The sequence below is a fragment of the Nilaparvata lugens genome, chromosome 3 (assembly GCF_014356525.2).
Source record: "Nilaparvata lugens isolate BPH chromosome 3, ASM1435652v1, whole genome shotgun sequence".
NCBI lineage: Eukaryota > Metazoa > Arthropoda > Insecta > Hemiptera > Delphacidae > Nilaparvata > Nilaparvata lugens.
In genome coordinates, this window is record NC_052506.1 from 94496467 (window position 1) to 94516205 (window position 19739).

Consider the following 19739-nt stretch of genomic DNA (forward strand, 5'->3'; position numbering starts at 1 on the left):
ATTCTAAAGAAACTATTGTATCAAGTTAGAATGGCACTCGCCACACAACCCATTACTGATTGCAAACAGCTAATAAATCATCTATATGGCATACAGTCTGTGATGGCAATGTCAAACCACCGATCAGACCAAAGATACCCACAAAATCAACATAACTCAAAAAGTAATCAGTATACCAGCCAAAACTATGAACCGGTATCATATGATCGCTCACGATCTGCCCCTCAATTTGAACGCCGCTATGAGCACAAACAAAATAGTAACTGGAATGATAAAAATTTTCAAAATCGCACAACTAATCATTACGCCCATCAGAGCAACCGCAGGAATTATTATGATGGCCATGATCGATTAAACTCAAATAATGGTTACACTCAGAATAATTACAACAGAAATTACAAACCGCCACCTCATCAAATAAGTACAAATTATACATTAGCACATGCAACAGGATTAAACCAACAAAGAACACAGAACCCAACACCTGATAAATCACCATCAAAAACCGCCACCAACAATGAAATTAAAACACCCCACAAGTATCAACCTCTATTAAGTATCCTGTTTCCCACCAAAGAGCAACTCGCCCCCAAAGAATCACTACCGGCCACCACCCTACAACAAGAACCGATCCATTACAGTAATGACGAAATCCCATCACTGCCAAAAATGAACAATCGCCAGGAGGAGACTGCCACCATGTATCCACACACCACACCCGCGCATCATTCGACCCCACAGCAGACCAAGGACCCGGACCGAGAGGACATCATACAGGACCGTAAGAACCAACCCCGCAAGGCCCGGACACGGAAGCGCCCGAGGACACCGGACGGCCGACATCAAGACGGAGAGGACAGCATTTGGGAGAAGAGGTACCAGCACCGCAAGGCCTGGAGGCGGAAAGTCAGGCAGAAGCGACAAAGGAGGAGCTGCACACGCGCATACCGGCCGCATGCACGTTTCAAACGCCCGAGGAGGATTCCGGACCGAAACCAGGAGGAGGACAGGAGACCGACAGTATATATCGCGGCACATACGCTTTAAAGGCTATGATCAGCGATGTGACCGAAAAAAGGAATCAAATAATTGGAACAAAAATGGAACTGGTAACAAAGCAACTAGGATTCATTCCGGGAAAATAATGGAGTGGACTACTTATGGAGATATATGAAGGATAAACAGTGTATAAGAAGAGTAAAAGAAGTAAGAAATAATGTAATAAAAAGAAGAAAGTAAATAGTATATATGATGAGAAATTATGCTATTAAAAAGATAATAAATGTTTTGATATTGTGTTTAATGTTGGTTATGGCTGTGATATGGATAAAAGACTGTGTTGTGGATAGGATGAAAAATATTGTATTATTATTATTAAATGAAACTACTATTGATGATTGGAAATTTAATATTATAAGAATGTTATTGTTGTGAGCCTACTAATTTATAAAGAACTGAAATCGAGAATATTGAATGAAAATGAAAGGGAGGATGAGTTAAGACTGCAGGATGATTGGAAAAAGAACAGATTAGAAGGAATTATCATGAATGAAGTGATGAATTGTTTAAAAGAATACACAAGATACAAGGGCTTTAAATTTATGATGAAAAAATTATCAATTAGGACAGCTCAACAATCAACAACCGGACAGCAGATAACCAAACAGCCTACAGCAACATCTACAAACAGAATGCAAGAAGATGCAAGTAAATCACAACATTTCCACATGCAATATTGCAGAATTTGAAATAAATATGATAAGTAATCAAGGAAAACACCACTATCAAACGAATTACAGACCTTTCTTAATAAATTTAATATTGATGAAGCAACCTCGTGTCAACAAATCAGATTTTCGATTCCTTCCAACCGTTAGAAGCCTGCAACAAGTGAAAGAATAATTTTTAATTATGTAATTAAATAATATACACCATATAAAATAAGACACAAACGGGGATAGTAAAAAATAAATTAAGCAAATTACCTTAAATGTGAAAAATGTGACGAATAAGGTTAGTTTATGCTGCAGAACGCAAAGCCAAAGTATATGACGTCAGAAAGCAGATATTCAGAACTGGTAGGTTAACAAAGCCATCTAGATTGAATATAGGTAACAACATATGTTTAAGAAGAGAAAAATATTGTACCCCAAAAATGTTATTTATCACTGTTATTATTATATTTATCAATGTTAATATATTTATTTATATGTTTTATATTTATTACTGTTAGTTTATGCCATGTTTGTTACCGAAAAAACCTAAATTGAATGCTAGTTACCTAAAGCCAAAGAACCATTAGCAAAAGAAAAGAATTGTACCTGATATATGGAAAATTATTTATATTAAGACCTAGGGATTACAATAGAATATAAGCCCCAGAAAATTTGTACATCGAAATTATTGTTTGAAAGGAATCAATTATAAGAGAATCAAGTAATGTGTGTAGTTAGGTTGGCGGCCTTGCGAGCGGAAAATTTAAAAATACTATGTTCTAAGTGTTGAAAGAAGGAATGTGTCTAGGAGATTATATTTATGATATTTCTTGTGTTGATAAGGAGAATTTGTTATTGTATTTGATAGAGGTCTAAGGGAGGCGCAGCAGATAAATCTGCGAACTATGATAAAAATTGGAGAGTATATTTTGTAGACAAAGTATGGAATATATCGATGTGTTGAAGGATGGATTTTCATTAAAAACATTGTGATTCTCAAATATTTTGAATTCAAATCCAGGGGGCGTGTAACATATTGAAATTTGAATAGATATGAAAATCCCTAGCTGAAATATTAATAGGTCTAAGTAAAGTAACTGGCTCATATCGCCAAGAGATAACATAAAGATTAGATAACATCAGATTGTCCTGGCTAAACTGTACAACAGCCTAAGAGGAATGAAATAATTTTTTGCTAAGATATAATATTATATAAAATATTGAAGGTTGAGGTGAGGCATAAACATTCAGTGATCGGCGACCTAACGATCGACCGAGCCATGCAACGTAGAATCTGACCAAACACCTTGGCAGAAATTTATTGCGGCAAAACGGTATGCAATTTGAGGAACAAAAGGTCTCACGTGGCTAACTATTATGATGCATGAAACAAATAATAACGTATAGAAAATTAACTAGCATGTAGAGGGCATATTTGAAAAACCTAATAAAAATAATTAAATGTATCCAGGAAATAGGAGGTTACCAAGCGCATGAATACTGAAACAATTTGCATGCACCAATCACATAATGGCAATTGATAGGCGGCAATAGTATGCCAATTCAAAAATATTTGTATATATTTCTACAAATAAATAGAATTTGTATAAAATTGTTGTATAGTCTATGTTATGGATATGGCCCGAAGGCAAAGAAATTATTAAACATACAACATAAGTAATAATTTAATATTTAAGTACGGTCTATTTGAACCTTGAATGGCAGAGGACTAGGATATTCAAATTTTATGTAAATTTGGAAGTCGGAAATGAGAATTGTAAAATTGAGAAAGGAGAACCAACACTCGCCTGCCAAATGCCACCATGAGAGGTCCCTAAATATTATAGAGCATAAAACCTTGCTATAACTTGTAAAAATTTAAAGTTAGATTGAATTATAAAATTTCTTATAAGACTTTGTGATGCTCTTATAAAGCAAAAGTCATTTTCACTTCTTTAAATAATTTTGTAACCCCTTGGAAGAGACGACTCCGGCTACCATAGTCCAGGACCACCAGGAGTTGGATTGACATCAGCAGCTCATAAGAAAATTTCGACACGTGAGTGAGAAATATTGAAATAGTGACAGGGCGCCCTCAGTGCTTCGAAATTACATAATAATCAAGCTAGCTCGTCGAAGGGTTTTCTTATAAATTAAGAATTTAGTAAAAAATACTTGCGCAAGTAAATATAGTATTAAAGGTATTTTATTAGAAGAATAACGAATAAATCCACATATCAGAAGTTCTATAAATTAAAGAAGTATGAAATCTAGGCTAGTAATTAGGGATGGGTATCGAAAGACAAAACATCAATGTTTTGAACATCAATGTTTTTTTCATCCTAACATCGATAAGTGAAAAACATCCAACAGTAAACATCAATGTTTTTGAACATCAATGTTTTTAAACATCGTTTATCGCCCTACGTTTTTATGGATGATACTATTAGTCCAGTCAATATAGACATAAAAGAGGGGGTGTGCTTGCAATTTATATTGTAGTTCTAATTTTTTAATATATTATTTGGGTACATAAGAGAGATCCCGAACCTATTTCTTTATGCAAGATTTCCTTGTGCTAGATACAAGATAGCCCAAAAACCTCGTATTTTCGGCTCATTTTCCAGTTTTCAGCTATTTCTGCCAAATCTCTCCCAGATTATATAATTCTGAAAAAAATGAGATCACTCGGAACTCTCTATCTCCAATGAGTACTTCGTTATAATTTTTCAAAAATGAGTAAAATTTGAAGTAAAAATCAATTTTGATGAATTTTAGTTTTCAATCAACAATATCTTCCGATTGTTACAATTTAGATGTATATTTCAAAACCCCTCTAGGCGTATTTTTGTGCTATACAATCTGAGATCAGGTAGAGCACTCTATGTCATATAGATTTCCAGGTACACCTGACAACAATTCTCCTTGTATTGTGGAAAACACCTAATTTTCAGCTTCAACCATCATCACCATCTACTTTGTCCTTACATTGATATTTCGCACAATGACATAAGTTCATGGGTAAGAATCACCCGTTATATGCACTTAATTTCAGTATTTCCTAGTAGAGGCACGCTTAAGGACACCTCAAGGATCAAAATTTCAAACACTTATAATTTTACTTTTGACACAATGCTCAGATTTCATCGTACTACACTTTATTCTTCTCGGCTCGCCAAGGCGGTTCAAAATCATGCATCAACAGTCAAATTCGGTCAAAAAAATAGAAAATTTATTGTTGAGTGTAGGTACTTATTCATATTCAATAGATAAGAAATGGCCAATTTCTATATTCAAAGCTATGTATCTCGGTAACCCCTTATTACAAAAATTATTACATGATCTTGAAATGTACAATAGAACTTTCTATTTCATCTGCTGTAAACAATTCATGAAAGAATATGGTTGTTCGTAAAGTGAGATTTGATTGTTGAAAAAATCCGGAAATTGTAGATATTTTTCTCATATTAACGGTTTTGGCAGTTCTATGATAGCGAAAAGTGATTCAAGATGGATTTTAGGCAACTGAGCTCGTAGAGGATGAATTTATCTACAATTTGTAATCAATCGTAAGTTTCTATGATGTATCAGACTCGTTTTAGAAACTCTTGATCAACAGTAGAATTACGAAAAAAATGTAAAAACTGAAATCGCCATTTTTAAAATCTTAACTTCCAAATTGTTTTGGAATCGAAAGTATTATTTATTGGAGTGGGTAGAGGGGGACAATTTTCACATTCTCACTAGATTTGGAAATTTTATCAGAAGTATTTCACAAGACATGCAAATTTGAATATAGAAATTGGTCATTTTCTGTGTATTGGAATATGGGCTTAAGTACACTCAACAATAAATTTTCTATTTTTCGACCGAATTTGACTTATTATGCATGATTTTGAACCGCCGTGACGAACCGAGAAGGATGAAGTGTAGTACGATGAAATCTGAGCATTGTGTCAAAAGTTATGTGTTTGAAATTTTGATCCTTGAGGTGTCCTTAAGCGCGCCTCTCCACTAGGAAATACTGAAATGAAGTGTATCTTACGGGTGATTCTCATAGAACATAATCTCAAGAACTTATGTCGTTGTGCGAAATATCAATGTGAGGACAATGTAGTTGGTGATGATGCTTGAAGCTGAAAATTAGGTGTTTTTCACAATACAAGGAGCATTGTTGTCAGGTGTACCTGGAATATGAGATAGATCGCTATACCTGATCTCAGATTGTAGAGCACAAAAAGAGCTTCTAAAGTGACTACAATTTTATCTGGAGCTATTGTTCCAATATTTCAACAGTTACTAACTGGAATCACAGCAATTTTGGACTTGTGGTATTCAAGTAACAGTCTTTCAAATAATTGATGTCAGGTTGTGACTAGAAAGATACATCAACTCTAGTTCACAAGATTTGTCATCTTCATGGTTTAGTCTGAAACCTCTCGGTATATCCTTGAGGATTCGGTCTTAAAATTTCACCCTAAGCTAATTTTAGCAATCATTGATATTCATATCGTATTCATTCAATACCTGATAGATTTTTTAGGAAATGAAAATGAATTAAGTTTTTTTTTATGGATATCTGCACTCCTTACAATACGAGGACCTCTTTTCCAGAGCTAGATTAATAAGTGTTGAACACATGTTGAGGAAATAATTGTAGTAAGAAAGAACTCTTTCTTCCTAAGAAACGTAGAATCCGACCTCTTATTCAATTCTAAATAACTAACTATCTAACCTTGACACGGGCCACAGAAGTAATGTAAATCTTCAAGAGTATCCAACAGTCTCACATAAAAATACAGAGAGCCTGATTGAAAAATAAAAATAGCAATCTGCAGGAAATCAAAACTTATGCGAGATCTTTCACAAGAGTGATCTATATTCACAAAAAACACTAAACAGAATACTACACTAAATATGATAGAGATAATGATTGTAATTCTGTTACTATTGCTTATTGCTCTCAAGATAATCCTCTTCAAACAAAAAAATAAAATAAAACTTGTATCACATTAAAAAATTAGAATTGTTTATACTTTTTAGTTGGGAAAAGCATCGGATGACCGATGTCTAGGTAAAACCATCGATAAGTGAAAAACATCGAACAGTAAATATTGATGTTAAAAACATCGATGTTTGATGTTGAAACATCGATGTTTTTAAACATCGATGTATCGATACCCATCCCTACTAGTAATACATATTCATATGATCTTTAATTTCTGCAATATGATTTGCGATAGTTTGTTGTAGCTCTGATTCACTAGATGAATTGCTCTATTATTCCGTCAGGTGCCGAATCTTGCACCCTGAGATGAAATAATATATATTCATTGCAAAGAAATCTATTAGATACTATAGAATTTAATATATATGTTTGGATTATTGGTTGCCAATTTATCAAGTTGATTTTAAGGAAACTATTTTTAATGGAATTGTCCAAGTCGACAAGTATTAGCAAGCTTATATCGCAGCTACATACAAAAGGATGCATATGATTATAAAATAAAAGCACATGGTAACGTTTCGTGCTATAAATTTAGAGAATAGTATTTAGCCTGTGATATTTTACTGATTTCAATTATTGTTCTATTTTTATATTATATATTTTTATCGCTCTTTATATTTTTTGCCCTGATCTATTTTCGCAATATTTGTTAATATATGTATCAAATTGTTTATGGTGTGCAATTATTTTGATTCCTCAATACTATAGGATAAGTACCATATATATATATATATATATATTTATTTTTCAATGAATTATCAGTATTATAGTGGAAGCTCATATCTGGGCCTATAAGATTTTTATGAGACTGTATCCTATGAAAAACCACGACCTAATTTTTATAATTATATTAAAATATTTCATGCTCTACCGACTGATGCCAAGCAGGAGGCTAATCGTTATTTAAATATAAAAAATAACGTGACAAGTTTTAAATGCTTTGTAAAATATTTTTAATGTTATTGAATTTATGTAATTATGCATTTCTCTGCTCCCAAATACATTATGATGGAGTCCATCATTTGTAAACTACCTCATACTCAGCCATGTCTGTTTACGTTCAGCTACTCTATTTACGTTCTTTTCCATTGGTGGAAAAGTACGATTAACTGATCAGTGAATGAACCGGATATGACGTTTTTTTTCTTATCAGTTAGACCAAAGACCTTGAAGAGGTATAAATGCACAATACCCATGCCTTCCCAATGCTTAGCTCTTACTTGAAATTAAAGGTTCCATTGAGGTATTTTAACACTAGATATTATATAATATATATTTTTTGTAATATTATAGATCACAAAAATCTTCAAGATCTTTAGTATGTAATAATCTTCCAGGCTGTCCCCTTAATGGCCGATTTCAATTCCAAATAATCCAGCGCTGCATGTGAGTCTATGCATCGTTCAACGTCAGAACAGTGGTTCTTTCAAAGTCACGTTCACTCACCGATCTCATCGTTCACTCACCGATCAGTGGCTTTGAACTCAACCAATGGAATAATTTTACCTGATCTTTATCAGAGCTGTCAATGGAAGAGTCAATTTGTTGTTCAGGTCTTCAAGTCTACATTTATAACTTCACCAATATTTTTATTTGAAAGAATATTGATCAAAATTTAATCACTGATACAACAAAACCTATTCATTTGATGGATAAAAACACTTTGATCGACCAAAACGACTTTTTTTAAAATTTCGATTGAAAACTATTCCAACCCCAGCTGACTTTACTTGAGAATAAGACATAATTCTACCTGATCATTATCAGAGCTGTCATTGGAAGAGTCAATTTGTTGTCCAGGTCCAGGGTCAGGGTTAGGCAGATAATTTGGATCATTGTCCTCGTCATCTCCATCACTGAGGTCGATATCTGAGGCATCCAATCCATCAAATAGAGCTGTTTCAAGCTGGAGCTCATCATCTGTAAAAGAAAAAAGTTCTGTACAATTCAGGTAGCCTATGTTCTGTACAATTCTGCAACATGAAATCACTGCAAAGCTACATTTATTGTTGCTTTATCCATATTTTAAAAAAAATCATCTGAAAAATTCAAATTTTTGGTTAGGTCCAAGTTTTGCTAGAAGTACATTCCAAATTTCAAAGAAATCATTGATTTTCTTGGAAAATATAAAACTGTAAGTTCACTTTAAAAAATTAACTTCAAAAATGTAAAAAAGAGTGGATAATAAAGTTGATAACAAAGTCGGAGCTTGGCTCTTCACAAAATAAATTATAAAAACATCTAATAAGAAAAACTGGCTTCAGTCCCAAGGTATAGGATACTATACCTAAAAGAGATTTTAGCTGTAGGAAATGTTATTCAAAATATTTTGGCTCAGAAATGTGCATGTATATCGCCTGATATATCTAGAATAATATCCATTACTCATATTAGTGAAAAAAAAAACTCCAAATTTACTTACCAATTGAAATAAGTGCGCGTTGATCAGAGGTTGAGCATGTTGAGTCAGCCATATTTTTCTGATATGCTTTGGTGTAGTCAACAGGTGGCGAATTGAAGAACTAATGGCTGAAGTAGTTAGAAAATTTTATACTAGATGTCGCTGTGAGCTGAATGACCGATTTTAGTTCACGATTTTTCACACTAGCAGCGTTGAAGTAGAGTATAGTATACTATACCAGAGGACCCAGGAGGGACAGCCGGGACCGACGGCTTAACATATCGGTCCTAAACACGGGATTAAACACGCTATAAAGTCAGTGGACAGCATGGGCCTAGTTGCCAATATACAGCAATATACAGCCGTCTCGGCACTCGGCAATAGCGCAGGCGCAGGGAACCCTCACAATCTCGTGATCCTTGGCCGCAATACGGAGGCAGTATTCTAGCATGCTCCGGTGTCGTAATATAATAAGAGACGTCCGTATGGAGGTCACCCTTTTTCGTATCTCAAGAACTACCACTGCCGAAGATTTCCGTCCACCCTGGGGCAGTGTGAAAGCACGGCCCATCTCAACACCAAAAAGTGAAGCTACTTTCTGATTGTACAATCAAATGCAATCGTCGAACAAACAATCCACAAATGGACAACTACTGGAAGCTATATAAAAGATAGTAGGAATTCATTACCTGTACACTCGTTTAATTATTTTATTAAAACTATGAAGCAGCTTGAAAGGCTAATGGCAGTATTCGAATCAAATCAAAATAAGCTTTATCACGGTAAATTCGTTACAGAATGTATCACTACAATATGCAAGTTCATCAGTACTTCACTTTGTAAATTATTAGTAGAGTAGAAACATCGATTATCCAAGCTGTATTGGATTATGGTACAATAAGCTACAGCCAGAGGTCATAAGCCGAGAAATTCACTACAGCTTGCTTCGATGTATTAAATATGCAATATACTTTCATGTATTTCGACAGTGTGAGAATTCCAGTGAGCCAGAACTTATAAGAATAGTGAATATACTGCAGTTGGAATATTCAATTCAATTATCGATGATATATCACTACGAAGGAATCAAAGTTGTAAAGCAAGGCTCATATGTCATTTTTGAAGAAACCAAGTATGTGAGAGCTAAGGATAAATCAGTCGTGAAGTTTGGTGAGTTGAATTTGTATAGTCATTTTTTCCAAAATAGTTCACAAACATATTCCCAAATTCGATTTTAAAATTATTTCTACTCTCAAATACAAGTAATAATATTAGAACCATAGTGTCTCATGCAAAAGTAATGTATCGAAGGAACTCTCTACTCTTATCCTATTAACAATATTCATTTACGAGAAAAAATGTGGAAAAACATGAGAGTTTTAGCAGGATATAGTTCAAATGAAATTGAATCGTTGTTCAAACCAGTGAACTTGTATTGTTTAGCAGAATAGTTTCTCACTGAAGTATTTGATTTTTTTCAGACCATTACATGAAATTTCAAGAGGTTAATCCGGCAAGAAAGTAAGTTATCATACGTAGTGATATGAAATTAATTTCTCAATTTGGATGATCAATGAAAATTTATTCAGAAAAAATACACAACTAGAATCGTTGTAAGTGCGAAATGTCTCCATAACAGGCACTAGCGGTCGTTAGGACCATGTGAAAATGGCTGCCTCCCCTGGACAAAGACATAGGCTATTCTGAAGAGTTGATAGAATTTGCTAACTCGGAATTCGCTGAGTCGCCATATGAATCTATACCATATGATCAGAGAGAGCAGTTTTGATTCATACGGCAGTTCAACATGGAGTCAGCGAATTCCGAGCACCACTGACGTACAGTATAGCTGATGTACACTATCTGACTGACGTAGACTACAGTCATGATGCTAGGGCCCAGTGGAGGTAACCATTTTCATCGTCAATTTGTAAATGACATTGGCGCTTGTTACTAGCGTGACACTATCAGACGATTCGATAACAAACTAGAAGTGTTTCACTTTAAAACAAGACAAGATACAGCTCTATATCTATTCTGAATGAATTTTTATTAATAATCCAAATTGGGAAGTTAATTTCAAATATGTATATCAATTTTAATTGAATGCTGAATATTGAATATTGAGTATTGATATGAAAATTGAATATTGAATGCTGAATAGAGTGGAATATTGATCGTTATTCTCTTCTTCTTCCTTTCACGTTGAGGCATCATTGCCCGTTCCGAATTCGCAACTATAATTGGACCATCTTTTTCTTGGACGTCCTCTATCTCTTTTTACAACTGGTTCATACAATAAAGCTTGCTTAGGGATACGGATTTTACTCATTATATTCACATGTTGGAACTAATCATTTCTACTCCCATTTATTATATCTCTTATAGCAAAAGTATTCAGCTGAGGTCTTATATCTGTGTTTCTGAAACGGTCTTTTCTAATCTACCCATATTTATGTTCTACCAGAGACTACTGATACAAGAAGATGAATCTCAAGGCTGATGTACACGGTTCCAGTGGCTGGCATGTCAGTTTGGATATTGACTGGAAGGTCACTGGCAAGCGGCAACTGGCATGCCAGCTTTACGTGGTACCCTGTTTATACGTTGCCAGCTACTGGAACAAGTCGGATGTGTGGGTGTAGTTCCACAGCAAGCGTGGTTTATGTAAAGTAGTGCAGATCTTGGTTTTATAAACAAATGGCAGAGACGCCACACAGAGTTGCCGTTCAAAAGTGTAGAATAGGCATCTATGAAGAATAGTGGAATATGTGTAGAATATATATATATATATATATATATATATATATGTGTGTGTGTGTGTATGTGTAGAAATGTAGAATAGTGGAATTGGTTTTGTGTGAAGAACTTTTGGAAATATGTACCCACGAGTTACAGCGGATGAACGAGCAATGTGGATACGAGAGTGGATGGACAATAAGACTTTGAGGGCATCAGAGACAATAATATTATAAGAGAGCTTCATGCCCGCAAGAGTATAAAGCTACTGTGATTAGGCTGACATGAAGCTGGCGCGCCAGTAAAACAAGAATATTTGTTCTGCTGGAACTGCCAGCTCCTGGCGCGTCCTTGGCTTGCTGACTTCTCCAGTTACTGGCGTGAGCCGTTTACACAGTGCCAGTCGTTGGCATCCAGGGACTGGCTACCTTAACTGGCACCGTGTAAATAAGTCGTCGAGCTATTTTTTCTCTATGGTTCTACGTTATTCTACTCTGAATAAAACAGGTGGGTACCAGTCGCTTGAGACTGTACCTGTTAAGCATGGGACTCGGTCAAAATGTTCATGTTGCCATAATGTACGAGAATTCATCCTCTCATACAAGCCCATATATGACTGAAAATATCCAATTCGATGACACAGTTGATTCATAGTTGTCAATTTGAATATTCCCATTGATATGGGCTTGCATGAAGTGATTTAGTACATTTCGGCAAAATGGATATTTTGTCATATCTTGTTTTTCTGTTCGAAGAGCATTGAAGTCAATCACTGGTTCTATTTCATTGAGACTCCTAGATGAAGTAATGAAAATGACCAAGCCATCTTCTAATGGTATTTCATACTTGATTGGTGTCAAGTGGCAGGACACGCTTCCAGTGACCAATAATCATTCAGTGTGAGTATTTTTAATATATTTTATCAGAAATAGAACCTTTTATTTTCTCTGATGGCATGATCGGTTCAGTGTATTCTTCTCATTATCATGTGTAGAAAATGTTTTATTTTTGAAAATAACTCATCTATCACTGTGGCAGTTTCACAACTAATGCACAGGTACATTTATACTATACCATACCTCACTATTCAGCCTCACAGACTCAGTATACTATTTGAGAAGGCCAGTTTTCTAGATATTGGCCATGAGCATCCACTGATCAGCACATCTGCATTCTGTCAGATAATCATCAGAATTCAATTTGTTGAACTGGCCGAAATGGTCAAGAATTTCATCGTGGATATTCTATTTCTACACATGATTGTAGTATACCAGATGTTATGCAGAACACATGATATAATTTAGTTATAATTGATACGCACAAGTGTGCACTGAACTGAAATTGGCTGCCGGCAGAGAGTCGCTCCACTCCTAAAAATGCAACTGGCTAGCGTCGCAAATGTGCATCGAGCCTTATACACTCAGTGGAGTGAACTAAGCTAAAACTTGTACACTACTGTATTTGTTGAATTTCAAATAGCCATAAAAATTTATCCATTGAATTTATCAATTGGAACTCAGCTGTTCTGGATTCAGGATGACCTCATCTTCCTAGAACTATGATTTCCACCTTACAAATATTTGAATTCTGTGTTCTTCTGTAAGAAACGTGAATTATATAGTTTTTCGAATTCCAAATAGCCATTAAAATTTATCTATTGAATTCATCAATTGGAACTCACCTGTTCTGGATTCAGGATTACCTCTTCTTCCTAGAACTATGATTCCCACCTCTCAAATATTTGAATTCTGTGTTCTTCTGGTGAAAACGTGAATTATCTCGTTTTTCGAATTCCAAATAGCCATTGAAATTTATCTATTGAATTTATCAATTGGAACTCACCTGTTCTGAATTCAGAATGACCTCCTCTTCCTAGAACTATGATTTCCACCTCTCAAATATTTGAACTCTGTGTTCTTCTGGTGAAAACGTGAATTATCTCGTTCTTTGAATTTCAAATAGCCATAACAATTTATCTATTGAATTTATCAATTGGAACTCACCTGTTCTGGATTCAGGATGACCTCCTCTGCCTAGAACTCTCATATTCGATGATCTTTAAGCATTTCTCTGTGTTCTGCTGACAAAAATACATTTTTCCAGTGGAACTTGGAAGAGCATTTCTTCAAATTCATTTATTTCGACTTTTTTAATGGAACTATCGTTATAAATCTTCAGGAACTGTGGAACTATTGATTCTGCATCCAGAACCGTCAATTTTGGATGTACTTCTGGGAAATGCTGTTCCAAGTTCACACTGGCACCACATCGCACTCCCACTTCACATGAGCTACTATTTTCACACCATAGTCTGGATGCAGTTAACTCTGGACACAAAGGATGTTGTATTGATGCTCAGGCTCCAGCTCTTTGATGTTACCTATCACCAATGGTTTAATGACTGTAGTAGCATCCATGTAGATCGTCTCTAACTTGCTGATTGTACCTTCCATGTTTGACATCTGTGACATACATATTAGCAAATTAATAATAATCCTTTCCTTTCCTTTTTCCTTCGTCCTGGTACCCCCAGAAGAAAATAGTTTATTATAGAAAATATAACAAACAAGAATGAAAATTAAACTTATAAAAAGAAATCTCACAAACAAAAACAAATGAAGAATGATAAAAAAACAGGGATAACAAAAGATAAGAAGATTCCCTTTTAGTGGAAAGTTTCAAATATTATAAACCAGACGAAATATAAATTCTCCAGAATCTTCTAAAGAAGGTTTGACTGGAGGAGTCAAGTTTTACATTATATAAAAAAACCCATAGAAATAGTACATTGATATAATCAATCAGTGATCCCAAAATAAATAATTTTCAATTCAAATCATATCAAAAGAAAAATAGTTGTCAATCTTGAGTAGAAGAAAATTAATTGATAATAATTCATTTGATTGTATTGTGTAGCAATATGTAGCAATAAAATAATAAAACAATGGGATTTCAGTTGTTGCTTATGACAAAAAAACATACACAAGAAAAAAATATATAAAAAAAGGAAGAATTTATGAAGATCATTCAAATTCACTCAAATTATTTAACAGAAAGTGTTTCATCTTATTTTTAACAATTGAAATTCTATCCAGACCAATTAAATCATCTGGCAACTCATTGAAAATAGTTGGTACAAGATAACTGAGTTCACATTCACCATGATAATTATTGTATTCGGGTACAATAAACCTTTTATATACAGCACCTTATCTTCGCTCATGCGAAATTCTACTTGACATTCTATAGTTATTAGAAAAATAACTATTTCATAAGATATCATATCTGAAAAGCTCGTTTACAGGAAGAATGCTATATTTTCCAAACAAATTTGGCTTAGGGTAACTCTCTTGTTTTGAATGAACTATTTTCAGCAAGGAATTTTGTAATCTCTTAACTCTATCAATTTCATAGCCACTTGCATTACCCCAAACATTGACACCGTATCTTACTACGGATTCAGCTAGGGCTTTATAAACAACTATCAATGTCTTCTTTGAGACAGATCGCTGTAAGTTATATGAACCAAATAGACATGAGCGAAGACGCTGGCATACACTATCAATGTGAGGACCCCACTTCAAACAATCATCAATGGAAATACCAAGATACTTTTGAATTGTAACTTGTTTGACCTTTTCATTACAAGTACAAGGAGATCCAAAGTTATCCATGTAGACAATTCAAGGATAGCATAGTAATATTAGTGGACTTTGAGGTTTGACGTGGCGGTCTCATATACATACAAGTGGTTTTTTTTTTAATTCAAAGTCAAGCCATTATCATGGATCCATCTTTGCATTCTATCAAAGTCTCTTTGTAGCAATATTCTTGCTTCATCAAAACTTGTGTGGCTGGCTAACATAACTGTGTCATCAGCAAACTGGAATATTTTAGTTTCCTTTGAAACACCAACCATTGTGATTACTGACACCAAATAAAGCAATGGTCCAAGATTGGAGCCTTGTGGCACACCAGAGGTGACAAATTCATGGCGGCTGTAGGATTTTCCTACTTCAACAGTAGCCTTTCGGTTATTCAAATAATCTATTAACCAGTTGATACCTCGTCTTGACAAACCAATTTCACTCATGGACTGTACAATTTTATGAAAAGATAAAGTGTCAAACGCTTTCTTGAAATCTAGAAATAATATTAAACATGATAATTTTTATTTAATTCATTATTTATATAGTTACATAATTGGGATACAAGCTGACCAGTTGATTTGTCGCGTTGGAATCCAAATTGAGCTGAAGGGATTAAATTGTGATTTTTCAAATGCATAACTAATTCATTACAAATATACTTTTCAACTATCTTATCAGGTGAAGAAAGTATTGAAATAGGTCGATAGTTGGAAATTTCTGATCTGGATCCATTTTTGAAAATCGGTCTTATTATGGAAGTTTTCAATTTATTTGGAACTTCACCTCCCTCTAATGATAAATTGATTAATCTTCTGATAATCGGTATGAACTTGATACTGTGATTTTTTATATCAAACATCAAAATATTATCAATCCCTGGAGATTTATTTGAACTCATACTTCTGATGATATTACCTATTTTTAATTCATCTGCATCAGGTAAGTCAAAGCTAGGAACATTAACATTGGTATCATTATCATCTTCCAAATAAGTAGTAATATTACACTCATGTTTGGCAGCTCTAACACCTTCTGTGAATTCACTGCAGAAATGGTCCACAACCTCCTCAACCTGCCTATCTCCAACCACTATGTGTTTCATTATATTATCATCAACTGACAACTTTTCTTGTCTACCCAGGGCAACGTTGATTAATGACCAAGTATTTTTTATGCTATTAATGTTTGTCTGAAATTCATTTTTTAGAAAATTACACTTTGCCTTTTTAATAGCTTTATTTAATTTCTTATATGCTCCCAAGCCTATACAAATTATCCCTTTCTTTCAATTTCCTATGCAACTCTAGAGTCATCCGATTGATTCTTTTTACTTTCCTTGCCCTATTACCATAGGTAAGGGAAGTATTGCTTTCCGAAAAAATAAAGGTACCCCAATTTCTAAATTTCTATACGATTCAAGGTCCCCTGAGTCCAAAAAACTGGTTTTTGAGTATTGGTCTGTATGTGAGTGTGTGTGTGTATGAGTGTATGTGCGTCTGTGTACACGATATCTCATCTCCCAATTAACGGAATGACTTGAAATTTGGAACTTAAGGTCCTTCCACTATAAGGATCCGACACTAACAATTTCGATCAAATGCAATTCAAGATGGCGGCTAAAATGGCGAAAATATTGTCAAAAAACAGGGTTTTTCGTGATTTTCTCGGAAACGGCTCCAACGATTTTGATCAAATGCATACATAAAATAGTCATCGATAAGCTCTATCAACTGCCACAAGTCCCATATCTGTAAAAATTTCAGGAGCTCCGCCCCATCAATGCAGATAGATTCCCAATTATCAGGCTTTAGATACAATTGAAACAAAAAAAATCAAGTGGAGTAGATTGAGCATGAAAATCTCTACAATTAATGTTCAGTAACATTTTCACCTAAATTTGAAAATAAGCTTAAAATTCCAGAAAATGTGATTATTCAATTGCAAATTATTGTTGATTCTATTAAATCATTCACTATGAAGAGATAGCAGACCTTATGTGTGTCTCCAGCAGCGTTATTGCCCTGTCACCAGCTGGCTCAAATATTTGAATAGTAGACTTGAGATGCGCGGGAACACTAGCGTGATCAATTTTCATAACGGCAAGGAAAGTTGTGTGAGTGCGCCACACCAGATTTTTAAGTTTAACTTGAGATTTGTTTTTAACTTTGATTTTTGATTTTTCATATCCCAAGTCATAGACTCGGCATAACTCATTATAGAGCTCATCACAGCTATTCAAACTTAAAATGCTATTAACATCAAGATCGCTGAGGTAACGATTTATTCTATTTTTCAAGTAAATATATTTATAATCACTTCCAATAGTTGAATTCACACTAAAATTTTGATCTATTGGACATGAACATAAGACAGAAAAATGATCACTTATTCTACTTTTTACTTGACCAGTATAGATTGGTTTATCATAATTCATCCAACGAACAAAATAATGATCTAAACAAGATCTAACCGGTACTCCCTGCAGGAAAACCTCTCTTGTATTACTCCAAATCCCATGGAATAGAGCGTATATAAGTATTCTTTTATAATAGAAGACCTATCCTCATTCAAATTGAGGTTAATATCACCTGACAACAAGAATTTACAATCAATGGGTACTTTATTAATATTTTCATTGAGCTCTTTGATAAAATTAGACTCAGATAAATTAGGAGGACGATAAATACCCAAGAAATAAGTTTTGAAATTTGCATTAATACTAGAACGTATAAATCCTTGAACATTTTCAAAAGTAACAAAATTATAATCTTTCCTTTCAAAAATAAAACAATTTCTTAGAAACATACAAACACCACCACCACCTCTATTCTCTCGCAACCAGAAATGCTCATTGAAACCCTCAATTTTGAAATGATCCATCAGGTAAGATTTAGTTTGTACTTCTGTAAAAAATATCAAGTCAAGTGATTGAATAAATTTATCATAAGCTAGTATGAATTCATCAAAGTGCAACTGGATTTTTCTAACATTGAGAGTAAGTGAATTGAAGTTAGATTTGACACCATTCATATTATGTCTATTAGTCCCTAAAGAAGAAGAAAGAGGTACAAACAATTCGAGCTCAGAAGCATCATGGAAAAAACTCTCTTTAACAAATGAATCTGAGTCAGGATTCAATTCATTTGCAAAATTTTGAGTAAACAAATCATGAACTGATTCGTCTCTTTCATGATCAAACATTGGCACGAATCAAAAATGAGAATGCATATCTAAACAATGCTTCTGAAATAGTTCAAACGATTTTAGTGAGGTCATTATCCCTCAATATCTCAATGACAGGTTCCTTTTCATTCTTACGAACTAAAATTTTTCCATTTCTGTACCATACATATTTGTATCCATGCTTAACAGCTTGCTGCTTGGTCAGCCACTTTAGGTTTCTGTAATAGGCGGAAAGATTTTCAGATACAAACACTAATTGATCATTCTTATCACAGGAGGAAATTATCTGAGATTGCTTAATTTTAGTGCCCTTTCGAGCAGAACTTACAATTTTTTCCTTCAAATTCCTACTTTTCCGAACGACATTGATAGAATTTTTTTGTTTCTTATTTCTAGTCGGTAAACGGTGCGCAATATCAATATCTCCTATCACAAACTCAGGTACAATTTTTTTAACAGTTTTTGTCACTAGCTCATAAACATTCTCATCCTGATTTTCTTCAAGTCCAAAGATTTCTATATTATTTCTACGACCGTATTGTTCAATAGAGTTCATTTTGTATTCCAGATCCTCGATTTTCTTGTCTTTTATAACTAAACGTTTTTCCAAAGATGCTATCTTACTATCATTTCCTTTTACACGTGATAGAACTTCGTCAAAGCTATTACCATAGAGAAACAATAGCATAAGTAGATATCCCATGGTATAGGGCGTTTATGTCGCAACTTTTACTGTTATCTCAAGCCGATAGTTCATGTAATTCTCTCCCGAGAAGCTGTTTGACGCTGGTAGTCTCTCATATTGTGCCTTTTATACACTCTTACCCGGTCAAAACAGTGGAAATCAACAATAATCGACAGTAATCAGCTTGAGATAACAGTAAAAGTTGCGACATAAATTCCCTATACCATGGCATATCTACTCAAGCTATAGTTTCTCTATGCTATTACTCATAAATTTCACGGAATCGTGTAAAGTTGTAATTTTTTTCATAAGACACGTGCAAATCAGTTTCAGTTCTGGATCAGAGATTGTTTTTGTA

General features: G+C 34.3%; 1 protein-coding gene across 3 annotated transcripts in view; it reads left to right on the plus strand.

Moving 5' to 3' along the window:
• The window catches only part of LOC111049630, a 311297-nt gene that overhangs the window by 139402 nt on the left and 152156 nt on the right, over positions 1-19739 (plus strand). Inside the window, exons 10-12 of one of the 3 annotated variants that reach the window (XM_039425127.1) lie at positions 10114-10294; positions 10606-10645; positions 12619-12762. The exons of the other annotated variants lie outside the window; for them this stretch is intronic. Coding sequence (XP_039281061.1) covers positions 10114-10294; positions 10606-10645; positions 12619-12762 — 365 coding nt within the window. The remainder of the gene's footprint in view (positions 1-10113; positions 10295-10605; positions 10646-12618; positions 12763-19739) is intronic. 3 annotated transcript variants of the gene reach the window in all.